This window comes from Oncorhynchus clarkii, chromosome 2 (assembly GCF_045791955.1).
Source record: "Oncorhynchus clarkii lewisi isolate Uvic-CL-2024 chromosome 2, UVic_Ocla_1.0, whole genome shotgun sequence".
NCBI lineage: Eukaryota > Metazoa > Chordata > Actinopteri > Salmoniformes > Salmonidae > Oncorhynchus > Oncorhynchus clarkii.
The window spans coordinates 21,222,828-21,235,117 of NC_092148.1; the positions used below are offsets into that span (position 1 = coordinate 21,222,828).

The following is a 12,290-nucleotide window of genomic DNA, read 5'->3' on the forward strand; positions in this document are numbered from 1 at the left end:
GAGCCGCCAGTCAGCCAGGATCTTCCAGAGCCGCCAGTCAGCCAGGATCTTCCAGAGCCGCCAGTCAGCCAGGATCTGCCAGAGCCGCCAGTCAGCCAGGATCTGCCAGAGCCGCCAGTCAGCCAGGATCTGCCAGAGCCGCCAGTCAGCCAGGATCTGCCATAGCCGCCAGTCAGCCAGGATCTGCCAGAGCCGCCAGTCAGCCAGGATCTGCCAGAGCCGCCAGGATCTGCCAGAGCCGCCAGTCAGCCAGGATCTGCCAGAACCGCCATTTAGCCAGGATCTGCCAGAGCCGCCATTCAGCCAGAAACTCCCAGAGCCATCAACCAGCCTGAGCTACCTCTCAGTCCTGAGCTACCTCTCAGTCCTGAGCTACCTCTCAGTCCTGAGCTACCTCTCAGTCCTGAGCTACCTCAGTCCCGAGCTGCCCCTCAGTCCGGAGCTGCCCCTCAGTCCAGTGGGGCCCTTTGTTAGGGTTACTAGGCCAAGGTCGGCGGCGAGGGTCGCCACTCAAAGGACGCTAAGGAGGTGGACAAAGACTATGATGGAGTGGGGTCCACGTCCAGTGCCAGAGCCGCCACCGCGGACAGATGCCCACCCAGACCCTCCCCTATAGGTTTAGGTTGTGCGGTCGGAGTCTGGGGGGGGGGGGGGGGGGGGGGGGGGGGGTACTGTCACATTCTGACCATAGTTCTTTTGTGTTTTCCTTGTTTTAGTGTTGGTCAAGACGTGAGCTGGGTGGGCATCATATGTTGTGTGTCTGGTTTGTCTATTTCTATGTTTGGCCTGGTATGGTTCTCAATCAGAGGCAGGTGTTAGTCATTGTCTCTGATTGGGAACCATATTTAGGTAGCCTGTTTTGTGTTGGGTTTTGTGGGTGATTGTTTCTTGTCTTGGTGTCTATGCACCAGATAAGACTGTGTTCGGTTTTCACATTTATTGTTTTGTAGTTAGTTCATGTTAAGTGTCTCTTATTAAAGAACATGAACTCTAACCACGCTGCGTTTTGGTCCGCCTCTCCTTCCCAGGAAGAAAGCCGTTACAGAGAGAACACAAACCCTGTGACATTTAGAGAGGAAACATGAGGTCATTTCATACCTCACGTAAAAAGCTGATTAAATATTGTGTCAATTTAAAGGCACTGGGAAATGAGGTCGTTACAACAAAAACACAGTCTCAGTGGCAGAATAAATTAAACTCATCACAAAACCGGAGAGCAGCATCTGTCCGGTGAAGTCCACAAAGCAAATATTGCACACAAACAGTTATCACCTACAGCATGGTCAAGGAAGTAAACACTTTAGACAGTTTACTAAACAACTGCTGATTTAGAACCACAGAGTTACTGCAAGTCAGCTCAAAGTCAACAGGATCACTTCTATTCCAGCACAAAATATATTTAAACATCAAATCAACAAGGCTATATATGCTAAGTTTAATACACTGAAAACAAACTTAAAGATACCATCCTTGTCATAGAAGACCATGTGGCGCAAGTAAAATATATTTATATTTTTTACTCACCTGGTTTATAGACTAGTTGAACACTAATCCCCTTAGCCATGGTATATTGGCCTTATATTACAAACCCCAGAAGTGCCTTTGTAATGACTAAGAAAATAAATACAGAACCCCCCCAAGGGAGGCTCCTGATGACCCAACAGCACTGGAGGGTGGAGCGGGCGGGAGGCAGGAGGCGGAGCAGAGGTCCGGCAGGCCGGTTTGACAGGGTCGTGGAATGACCCGACATTCTGCGTCAAGGTCCAGTGGTTCTGTTCGGGAGTCGACCCCGGGATCGGGGAGCGGGACGATCCGGACAGTTACGGTGGAATGCCTGAATCATCTCTGGGTCGAGGATGTCCTGGTTGGGGACCCAGGACCGGTCTTCAGGCCCATAACCTTTCCAGTCCATTAGATAGTGGATGCGACCTCAGGCGTTTGGGATCAAGGGTGGCCTGAATGGCGTAGGCAGGTTCCCCTCTGACGTCAAACGGTGTGGGTAGAGACTGGAGGCTGAATAGGACTGTAGGTGTCCGGTTTTAACAGAGACACATGGAAGGACGAGGAGATTTTATACTGACGGGGTAACTAGAGGCGGTACGTGATAGGGTTGATGCGATGGGTTATATTGAAGGGACCAAAGAAGCGAGGACGTCTGTGGTAGAGCCACACACGCTGTCCGGGGTGAAAGAGTGGCATACGTCGGCGGCGTCTGTCGGCAAAGCCTTTCTGGCTATTAGAGGCTTCTTGCTTTCTCCCATACCAGCTCACTACGCCGAAACCAGTCATCGACATCTAGGACAGTATCAGTCTCTGCCTCCCAGGGAAACATGGGTGATTCGTAACCAAGTACACACTGAAATTAAGTAAGGTGGAGGGATGAATGCATGAGTGAGTTTTGAGCATATTCGGTACAGGCCATATACGGACTCCAGTCATGTGGAGAGGCAGAACATTGTTGGCGGAGGTACTTCTCTATTTCTTGGTTCAGGTGTTCCGTCTGCCCATTGGTCTGGGAATGGTACCCGGAGGAGTGGCTGTGGGCGACCCCCAGTCGGTCACAGAACGCTCGCCACACCCGGGAGACAAACTGGGGCCCGCGGTCAGAGATGATGTCCTCCGGAATCCCATACAGACGGAACACTTGCTGGAACATACACTCAGCCAATTCCATGGTGTTAGGTAAATGAGGAAGACGACACATTTTTGAAAAACGGATGGTGGTATTAACATAGGATTCAGGAAGGTCTGAGGATGTCAACAGCTATGTGGGACCAGGGTCTGTGAGGGATTGGCAAAGGTTGAAGCTTACCGGAAGGGAGATGATGAGGGCTTTTGGTTTGGGCGCAGACTGGACAGGAGAGTACGTAATCCCTTACATCGGATGCCAGTGAGGACCACCAGAACTTACGGGCTAGTTCGGTGGTTCGTGTAATGCCTGGATGTCCTGACTCCAAGGACGTGTGACACCATTGTATCAGTTGGGGTCTAACAGCTGCTGGTACGTAACTCCTCCCAGCTGGTGTCTCAGGAGGAGCTGGGTCTGAGGTTAGGGCTTCTTGTATGGCAGAGTGAACCTCCCACTGTACCGGTCCCATAATGCAAGAGGAAGGAAGAATGGATGTAGGGTCTGAATTACTGGTCGGAAGGTCAAACTGGCGGGAGAGAGCATCAGCTTTTACATTTTTCTTTCCAGGGATGTAAGTAACATGAAAATGGAAGCATGTGAAGAAGAGCCCAGCGGGCTTGTCTGGAGTTTAACCTCTTGGCCCCTCTGATATATTCCAGATTACGATGATCTGTTAGGACGAGAAAGGGATGTTGTGCTCACTCCAACCAGTGGCGCCACTCCTTGAGGGCCAGCTTGATGGCGAGTAGTTCTCTGTTCCCCACATCGTAATTCCTCTCAGCGGAGGATAACTTCCTGGAGAAGAAGGCACAGGGATGCAATTTTGGAGGTGTTCCCACCCACTGAGAGAGTATGGCTCCTAATCCTACTTCGGAGGCATCCACCTCCCGGGTAAGAGGAAGGGCCGGATCAGGTTGGCGAAGGACAGGAGCTGAGGTGAAGAGGCGTTTCAAGTTGTTGAAAGCAGTCAGGGCGGTATCAGTCCATTGAAGGGTCCGGGTCTTTTGGCTGGTAAGGGCAGTGAGGGGAGCGGCAGTAGAACTGAAGTTCCGAATGAACCGGCGATAGTAGTTGGAGAACCCAATTAAATGTTGGAGTTCCTTAACCGTGGTGGGTTTGGGCCAGTTACTGACGGCGGGAACTTTGTTCTCATCCATGCTGACCCCTCCAGGTGTCAGTACGAAACCGAGGAAGTTTAGAGGTTGCATGGAAGGTGCTCTTTTCAGTCTTCACATAAAGGTTATGGTCAAGGAGCTGTTGAAGAAGCTTTACACATGCTGTATGTGTTCCTTCAGGGAGTTGGACTATATCAGGATGTCATCAATGTAGACGATGAGAAAGCGGTTGATCATATCCAGGCAAATCCTGTTCATAAAGGATTGGAAGACAGCGGGGGCATTAGTAAGGCCGTAGGGCATGACCAGGTATTCATAGTGCCCTCGTGCTTTGATAAAGGCCGTCTTCCATTCATTGCCTTCAAGTATAGGGACAAGGTTATATGCACTTCGCAGGTCGAGTTTTGTATAGATGTTGGCAGGGCCCACTTGTTCAAGGGTCGCTGGGATCAGAGGAAGAGGTTATTGGTCGTGACGTCATTCAGGGAATGGTAATCAATACATGGACAGAGACCACCGTCCTTTTTTACAATGAAGAAGAAGCTGGACGCAGCTGGGGAAGAAGGATGAATGAAACCGTTTAAGAGTTTCATCAATGTAGTTCTCCAATGCCTCATTTTCCGGGATAGATAGGGGGTAAACACAGCCCTTCGGTGGGGACACTCCAGGGAGTAAGTCAATAGAACAGTCCCCTGGGCGATGTGATGGCAGAGTGGAGGCCTTGATTTTGCTGAAGACATTGCTGCACTGGGCGTATACAGATGGTACTGTCCTGGTCTTCTACCAGCTTCACCAGCTCCACCACATTGGTGGCACTGCAGAGGCAGAGGCCTCAATGGTGGTGGCTCTGCAGGGTAGGCTGAGACAACTGGTGAAGCTGTTAATCCTTAAGAGGGTGTTAATCCTTAAGAGAGGGGTGACAGGTGTTAAATCAATATCAAGCTCTTGTACTAGCTGGTGAGCGATAAAATTACCTGCTGCTCCCGAATCTATCAAGCCCCCTACGTACTTAGTATCCCCCTTCACGGTTATCAATACTGGGATGGAGAATTGCTTCTGGGAGATATTTAGAAATAAGGACACGCCTACCTTCATGGCAGCGGAGGGACCCTTCTCATCTCTCCGTTGGGGGCGAACAGGGCAATGGCTGAGTAGATGATATTTCCCTCCACAGTATAGGCAGAGCCCTTCTTGGATCAGCCTTTGACGTTCAATACACGGGGAAGAGCTTGGCCCAACTGCATGGGCTCTGGAAGACTCGGGATGATGGAATCATGGAAAGAGAAGGTTTCGGGTTCCTGGGTGGCAGAGTTTTTCAGCGGTCGGAGATGAGGTGGTCGATGGAGATGGACATACGAATGTATTGATTTAAATCCTGAAGGTCACCTCTACAGGCCAGCTCCGCCTGAAGCAGCCTCACTCCATCCACTCCTTGCAGCCATAGTGAGGAACTCGAGGGCATACTGGCAGCTGAATTGCATCCTTGTGAAGTTCTATGAGGAGGTCTCCTATAGGACGACCGGAAGGAGAGTGATCAAATGGTGGTGGCCCAATCCAGGGCTTTGCCTGTGAGTAGAGACAACAAAATCAATCCTGCTCTTGTTGGTGGCGAAGTTAGTGAGGTTGTGCTCAATGTATTTGCTGCATTGCATCAGAAATCCCTGACATTTCCCAGGTGAACCGTCATATTTTCCAGGCATGGATATGAATGAAGGAGGGCTATGGGTTACGATACCTGGCATTGGAGGAGTAGGGATAGGCTGGTGGAGAAGATGGCAGATTTCCTCCATAAGCTCCTCTGCTGGGTTAGGCGCCGCAGTATCTCCGCTAAATCCATTCGGTTTTTAGTGATATAGTGATACTGTGTGATATACCACGGCTTTCAGCCAATCATCATTCAAGGCTCAAACTACCCAATTTATAAAGAGAATCAAGTCAAAACCACAAGTCCAAATCCCCATCGCCATCCATGGTTTAGGAAAGGGCTGATTTTGGAAGCAATATACTGCAGGACATCAACACAAGCAGAGCAGAAACAGACACGTTTTTCAGAAGATGGCGTTTTGCAAAGGAAATTATTTGATTGGCCTGAAGCCAAATCCAAACAGGCCTCCCTTGGGGGGGCGTTTTGCTACACCAGGACAACCCACAGTTGAGCTCAGCTCAACGCTGATTGGCAAATAATTTTATAATTTGTTTATCAAGGAAGGCCAAATATTTGCTGGCATCAATCAATCAAATGGTACAGCGGCAACATGTGATACTCTTTTGGTCCAGACAGCATCAGATACATGGTCGACACATACTGAGACAGAGGGGCACTGTTTTCCTCGCTCGGGTGATTATTCTGGTGAGATTCAGCCACTTGCGAATTGACAGATTATTATGAAAACACAGGGAGAGACAAAATATACAATATTTTATCATTTAAATGTTTTTATTGGTCAAATATTTGGGAAAGCCTGGCTTCCCTTGGCATCCACGAACGCACGCCACTGTTGGTCAGTCTATCATGGAAAGAGAAGGTGTTCCTAATGTTTAGTACACTCAGTAAATATATATATATATATATATATATATATATATATACACACACACACACACAGTTGAAGTCGGAAGTTTACATACACCTTAGCCAAATACATTTAAACTCAGTTCCTGACATTTATCCTTGTAAAATTCCCTGTTTTAGGGGAGGTAGGATCACCACTTTATTTTAAGAATGTGAAATGTCAGAATAATAGTAAAGAGAATGATTTATTTCAATGTTTATGTTTCCAAACTATTTGGTACAATTTATGCAATTGCATAAAATCTATTATGTTATTTCTATGTGAAATAAACACTTGCATAGTTATATTTGATGATGATGGTGATACCCATTTCAACACATAACTTCAAACAATATGTCTTTGTTATGTTTGTATCTGGCATATTGGACGAGAGTCTACCCTTACCTCCGTGTTAAACTATGGCCGGGATACCATCAAATGCAGGTTGTCTAGAAGCGCACAGTGTTTTACATTGAAAGCTAATTTCCACCTGAAAATAGCTTTCAATTGGAAATTATCATCTGACATTCGCAGCATTTACCATGAATGCGAGCTTCACAAACGCCGGGGAAATTGTTGGTAGTGCAGCGCTGCAACGCGCCTTGGATTGCATCCTGGCCTATGTAAAAAAAGGCCCAGTTCTGCTGTCACACAGCATCACACTACACATTGGGATTGTCTCCTACTGGGCATGCTGACATGCTGGCGTGGTACTGAGCCGCTGGGGCTCTGCAGACATAATGTGAGTTTATCAGAGGGAACGCTAGGGGTCAGTGGCAGCAGTGTGTGAGTCACAGTCAGCCCACTCATCTCTGTGCCTTCTCCTTCACTCTGTCTTCTCTTTCTCTGTGCCTTCTCCTTCACTCTGTCTTCTCTTTCACTGTGCCTTCTCCTTCACGCTGTCTTCTCTTTCACTCTGCCTTCTCCTTCACTCTGCCTTCTCCTTCACTCTGCCTTCTCCTTCACTCTGCCTTCTCCTTCACTCTGCCTTCTCCTTCACTCTGCCTTCTCCTTCACTCTGCCTTCTCCTTTACTCTGCCTTCTCCTTCACTCTGCCTTCTCCTTCACTCTGCCTTCTCCTTCACTCTGCCTTCTCCTTCACTCTGCCTTCTCCTTCACGCTGTCTTCTCCTTCACTCTGCCTTCTCCTTCACTCTGCATTATTAATATACATTATTGATGCCCTTGATTAGGATGAGCAAAAATAAATAATGAATATACTGGCTATATTGTATGCTCCCCAAATGTTAGAAAATGATATTATTTTATACTAATGCAATTGCTGAAGAGAAAAGGTAGGGGTTTTCAATACCTTTCAATAACGGCACTGAGCCTTTTTCTAAAATGTTTTATGAGTTGGAGAACACATTGGGAGCAATCTTAGAAACTTCCTCCATTCAGAATCCTTTCGGATCCTTAGTATGCGCTTATGGACTGCCCTCTTCAATTCAAACCACATGTTTTCAATAAATCATTAAAATAATGAGCTATATTGTACACTCCAAAAAATTGGGAAATTATATTATTTATTTGGAAAAATCTAAATTTTGCAATGGTCATCTCAGTTTCCGGACTTGAAACCCATTGAAAACTTGTGGTTTGAATTAATTTGTGCAGTCCATAGGAGCACGTATCTGGAAGGATTCTGTATTGAGAAATGGTTTAAGATCCCTTCCAATGTGTTCTCCAACTCATATTTTTCTTAGAAAAATCTCAGTGCCATTATTCTCGCAAGGTGAGATATTAAAAGGTATTGAAAACAGGGGTGTCAATATTTTTTACCCCTAAATGTTTGAGAAAAAAAAAACATTACTTCTCTCAGAAATTGTAATAGTATAAATAATATAATTTCCCAATTTTTTGAAGTATACAATATAGCTCAGTAGTTGAATGATTTATTTTAAGCAGTCATTTTTGTTCATCTTAAAAAAGGTAGTCAATAATTTTGAACCCCACTGTAAATACCTTGACACGAAATAATCTGGTAAATGTAACGTCATATTTCAACGTTACAGAAGCTTAGAGGGGTACGACTGTCAGCATTCTGTGAAGGGGAATGTGTCACTGTCAGGACCCACTACAATCACTGTGGTGTATGAGCATTGTGGCGTCTGGATATAATGCTAATGGTGTGTGACTAAACACCAAGTGCATGATGGGAACGGAATAGTGGCGTACACATTTAGGGAAGGTCTGGTTTGCGTGATGATGTCAGCACAACTGTCCCTGTCGCTTTTGATCGACATTAAACAACTGAAACAGATATCATGTTTTGCAGAGCTTTGTGTTCTCATTGCAGACAATTACCCTGTGCACTTATGATCATCCAAACTCCATGGGCATGGTAACAATGAAGAAAATGCATGACATAGAGATACAATATGTTTATATCTCAGTTACTGGGATTGATGGCTGTTTTTGAGGTGTTTTTATTCTTTAAAATTAAGTGTCATTTTGTCCCAATTAGATTAGATTGCTTCAAAAAGTTGCTTGGAAACCTTGGTAACCATCATTTAACCTTTATTTTTATTATTATAAAAACATGTTTTTTTAACCTTTATTTATACAGGTACATGAATTAACAAACTGAAATACTATATGTATTTACAATGACAACATGTCATTAGTCTAGATTTGAGTTGTTATATAATGTAACGTGTTTCATAACTCACATTTCACATTTTTAACAAAAAAAAGTGTGTCTCTCACTTCTTCCTGTGGCAGCAGAAAGTCTAGCTTGCTTGCTGAACATTGTCATACTCCTGTGGTCTGTAGAGTATTGGACACCAGAAATCTGGCTGATGAAGAAAGTATGGATTAATCAAACAGTACTTTAGTAACTTACATATACTGTATCTATTGTTGTACTGAGAAATTAATCTGCACTTTTTCCCTGGGACAAATTATGACAATGTGCAGTACTGTAGGCCACATAAGAACATCTATGTAATATACAGTATTATACCATTCTAAGGTCTCCATCAATGTTTATCAATGATCTCTGAATTATACAGACCTTCTTGATGAGGGATCTCAGACTGCTTTCCTCAGCTTTCCTGTTCCCTTTCTTTCTTGATCTCTTCTTCAGGATCTTAGCATGCAGAAACTCCACCCTCTCCTCAGCATTGGTGGAGAAGAACTGCTCACACACCACGAGCCTGATCTGTGTGAGCTTGGCAGACATCAGGGACATGCTGAGAAGGGCAGCTAGTAACACAACCAGAGGCAGGATGGAGTCATGGAGTACTAATCTAGGTTTAGGAAGGCAACTCTTCTCAAAGATGGACACCTGGTAGGAGAAATCCCTCCTGTTGATCTCCTCTGAAATGGGGACACCAATAATGGTCATGTCTTCCTGAAACAACAATTGTTCAGTAGAGCAACAGGGTTATAGACTAGTGGCTAGATTGTATTGAATTAATTAAGACAGTATCTTGTTGTGTGCTTTATTAACATAGATACTTACGTTTATGTTCATAATCAAAGGAACATGAAATGGCTCTAGCTCATGAAGTCGCGTTCTGATGACCTCAACAAACCAGAACATGAGTACATCAACACCTATGAACAAGACCCAGGCTAGACAATGGGTGAACACTGGGAAACTGAATTTCAGTATGGCTTTCCCTTCCGTGACCCTGAGTCGAGGGGAAGGGATGGTGATGTAGCGTCTAGCCTCCTTCGGTGTGAGGGGGAGCACTGGAGGCCTTCCTTCTGCCTTCTGCTTCTCATCAAAATGTATGAATGTCCTGGTTATGTACACGTTTTCATATTTCTTGTCATGGCAATATCTCCTCAAGTGCAGCACTGTGAAGCCCATCAGCAGGAGGAAACTGAAGGCAGGGAAAAGTCTCTGACTTACAGAGGACAGCGTGTCCACCGCGGCCCAGACGCTCTTTGCAGTTCCATTTAGAGTCCTCTCAGCTTCAACCAGCCTCTCCCTCAACTTCTCAGAGTCTCCTCTGGACGTGACCTCCAGATCAGAAACCAACTCCGCCACCCCGAAGTCTGTGAACGCTCGGAGTACGTCGCCAACCCATCTCAACATCCTGACGTAGTTACAGAGCGGCGTGGTGTCGATGGACACCCTCTTGGCCTGCAGGTTGCACACCATACTCCTACTGAGCCCTGTGATGTTCTCCAGCGTGTTCTGGACGTTCTTGAGAACCACCAAACTTGTCCCGGCGGTGATGAGAACGTTCCGGCCCTGCCTCATCCCACAAGACAGCACAAACAGAACCCCAAAGCACCGCACCCTCTTAGAGAGGAACAGAGAGGCCCCCACTGCCACCCAACAGGAGCTTGCTATCCCAGCAGCCACCATCAGGCCGTACTGCAGGACATAGAGCAGGTAGAGGAGGAGGAAGGAGCTCAGGATGAGACTGAAGGTGAGACAGATGATCAAGAGGACTGATCGGTTTCTCCAGCCCTGCCTGGTGTTTGTTGTGTACAGGTCTGCAGCAGCGGACCAGGAGTGATACAGGGCTTGTTTCAATTGAGGGCAAGTAGTTTTCATCATTGATGAAACAGTACCTGAGAAAGGAAGAAGGACAAATATCTGTGTGATAATACTGTAAAATCCTCGGAAATTCCATTACTGAAATGGTCTCAGACTAAGTGGCAAAAAAGAAGACTGAATGTATCCAAAATAAACATGTAATTCATAGGTTAGAACTGTGTCCTTTCCATTTAACCATGTAATTTCTTGGTAAATATCTGGTCATTTATTTATGTAAAATAAGGTACCTAAGCACACTGAAAAAAAAGATCAAAACAACTGTCATGATGTTGGCCTCTTTGGGTATAGCAAACCCATCCACCTCTCCCTGCTTCCTTCTTGCCTCCTTTAACTAGGCTGCTGTGGTCAGAGGTCGTAAATTCCTGAGAATACCCTGCCACACAGTAGAGAGAGAGTAAGTTTTCATAGAGGACAAAGGAAATCCTTCCACCTCACAGAACTTGAGGACGAACAAATTTCATGTTCCAGAGAAAGTATAAAAGATCGGTGAAGAATCCAGCTACGAACTGGTCCATCTGTCACAACTTGGGAAGCTCATGGAAGACGGTGTGGCACATTACCATAACGTTGTTTATGTAATAGCCTCAGATATGAGGTTTAAATCTAATTGTTGTATAAGATGAATGAGTGAGTATGATACTGTTTACACTATTTTACAATGTGATTTTGGATGTTTAATGAAGGTCAACTCAAAAAGGGAATTGGATTTTAACTAAATCAGAGGACCGTCCCTGAGCCCAGTTAGAGTCAGACATCCTGGGACAGCCTTTTCTGCCATTCCAAATAAAAACCCCACTCGGGTTTTCGATCAGCAGACCAAGCTTACCTCAATTACGAGATGGCTAAAGGTTGCAGACCATGTTTTTCTCCAATAGGAGGACAAAGGTTGTAGACCATTGCTGAATCTTTTAACCATGCCACTGTTAAACTCTTAGACTATCGATACCGACAGAATAAGAACAAGTCTTTGATATTGATTACTAGTCTGCAGCTAGGAATTTGGCATCATTGAACGTGAAGAACAACAACCCCCGAAACAAGCATTCTATAACGAATGTCACTCTGAACAATCCCCTCTAACCACAACCGATAGAGAGAGGGAGAGAGATGGACAATTTTACAAAATAAATGAACTTTTCACCAGCGATCAAGACGACACACTGAGCGTAAATATATATATTGATTGCAATTGTTCCTGAATGAGTGAGCATTCATGTGCAAAGGATTAGCATTTCAATTGTTATAATTATCACTTTGTAGTCACTTCTTAGTCGACCCCCACTTCCCCTTTTGTCTAACAAGCCGCCATGCCGGTTTAGCCCACTAGGGCACATTCTCCTATCATTACATTTACCTTGTTTGTTTGTTTGTTTATGCATTTCTGTGAATTACTTAGTTAGTAATAAATAAATGATTTAACACAATTGATGTATGGATGACTCATATTGAAGACTGGGTTCGTGCAGATAACCAACC

General features: G+C 45.4%; 1 protein-coding gene across 1 annotated transcript; it reads right to left on the bottom strand.

Moving 5' to 3' along the window:
* Nucleotides 1-8,962: 8,962 nt before the first annotated feature.
* LOC139424189 (dendritic cell-specific transmembrane protein) lies at nt 8,963-10,811 on the bottom strand. Its single transcript, XM_071175872.1, has 3 exons — nt 9,762-10,811; nt 9,312-9,650; nt 8,963-9,093 (listed from the first exon to the last, which is right to left on the bottom strand). The coding sequence occupies exons 1-3, from the start codon at nt 10,809-10,811 to the stop codon at nt 9,028-9,030; spliced, it is 1,455 nt and encodes a 484-aa protein (XP_071031973.1). The 3' UTR covers nt 8,963-9,027.
* Between the last annotated feature and the right edge of the window lie 1,479 nt (nt 10,812-12,290).